General features: G+C 38.3%; 1 protein-coding gene across 1 annotated transcript in view; it reads right to left on the bottom strand.

The window, feature by feature from the left end:
- LOC117124809 (X-ray repair cross-complementing protein 5-like) overlaps positions 1–1598 on the bottom strand; it is a gene marked incomplete in the record, with an annotated part of 61829 nt that extends 60231 nt beyond the window's left edge. The window contains 1 exon segment of the mRNA XM_033271137.1: positions 1412–1598. Coding sequence (XP_033127028.1) covers positions 1412–1432 — 21 coding nt within the window.

The raw sequence follows: 1598 nt of genomic DNA, 5'->3' as shown, positions 1-1598 counted from the left end.
CTCTTAATTTGAAAATAACTGTCACCCTGTTTCAATTGATCAAACGCCCCAAGAAACGCGCTTTTCCTTACTCTCTGCGCTTTCCTCAGATGGATCTTGACCAGAAAGCGTATATTGTTTGTAGTTAGGCCTAGGTAATTATGCAAAACCCAGACCTAACTAAAAAATAAAAATTGCCACAGTATGTAACTCAAGTTAAAATAACACTTTTTTACTCATGCAGCTCCATCAAATATTATGTCATTTAAACGACCCATTAGTATTAGCATGGTAGCATCAATGTATTTTTAAAAATTAGACAGCGACGTTCTCTCAGATCAGAAGTTGTTGATGACCTTTTGACCTGAATTCTGCAATATGAGATTTTCGGGTCGATTCAGTCGAGACGGCCCGAGTGGAGTTTCATGTAAATGTTTCGTACGGAAAAAAAAAAATCGCGGACCGGCCGCGGGCAATGAAATACGTTACGTAACGGCAGATCCGTGTTTCTGGCAAGTGTGTAATATAAACATGACCTTAGACTTACTTAACACGGGTTTATGAAGGGGAGGTCTTGCTTAACTTACTTGCTTATGTTTTTGGAGGTGACTGACAGTGTCACAGGGTTTTGATCAGGGTTTTCCCGTCAATGTAGTTTATTTTGACTTCCAAAAAGCATTCGACAAAGTACCTCATGTTTGTTTAATTAATAAAATCTTAGCACATAGTATAGAGGCCCATTTAGGTTTATGGATTAAGAATTGGCTTTATGATCGATCACAAAGGGTGGTTGTTAATGGCAGAAAATCGGAGTGGTCCTCTGTTGTTAATGGTGTCCCACAAGGTTCAGTGCTTGGTCCTATTCTTTTTCTAATTTTTATTGATGATACTGATATTCCTATTGCCTCATCTTTACTAAAATTTGCTTTTATGATATTAAATAATTTAGACAAGTGGAGTTAAAGGATGATTCTGAAATTATGCAGAGTGACATTAATAAGTTGTCTAATTGGTATCATGAATGGTTAATGTCTTTCAATGTTAGCAAATGTAAAGTCATGCATTTCGGTTATAATAATTTAAAGTATTCTTACGAACTGGATGGTTCTGTCTTGGAAGAGGTTGCCAACCAGAAAAATCTGGATGTAGGGCCTAGTCATAGACAACTCACTTAAAGTTAATCAATGTGTTGTTGCTGTTAAAACTGCCAATAGAGTCCTTGGCACTATCAAAAGATCTATAAACCCTAGGTCCTTGAGCTTGAGGCCTAGGTAGGGCCTAGCTAGGCCCTAGGCCTAGTCTAGAGAGGCCTAGGCCTAGGCCTAATATAGTAATATATACATACATAGGCCTAGGCCTATCTAGTATCCTATTTGGTTTGGATGGGAATAAATCTGATTTAGGTCTATTATAAACACTAGGCCCTACATACCTTCTCAACCTTTGTAGTCATAGTTGAAACCGATTTTGTCAAACCAAAGGAAAGTTCTTACTTAATTAGGCCTAGGCTAGTCCTCTTTTTCCTGGGCTTTTGAGTTACTAAATTGGGAAGCAGCCGCACCACCGCACTCAAAATGTATGGAACGCCAGTAGCGCTATACATACTCTCTGATATTAGG

Source organism: Anneissia japonica, unplaced genomic scaffold, assembly GCF_011630105.1.
Source record: "Anneissia japonica isolate Jap-2015-1 unplaced genomic scaffold, ASM1163010v1 scaffold652_len952628_cov199, whole genome shotgun sequence".
Taxonomy (NCBI): domain Eukaryota; kingdom Metazoa; phylum Echinodermata; class Crinoidea; order Comatulida; family Comatulidae; genus Anneissia; species Anneissia japonica.
This window is presented reverse-complemented; position numbering and strand designations above follow the sequence as displayed.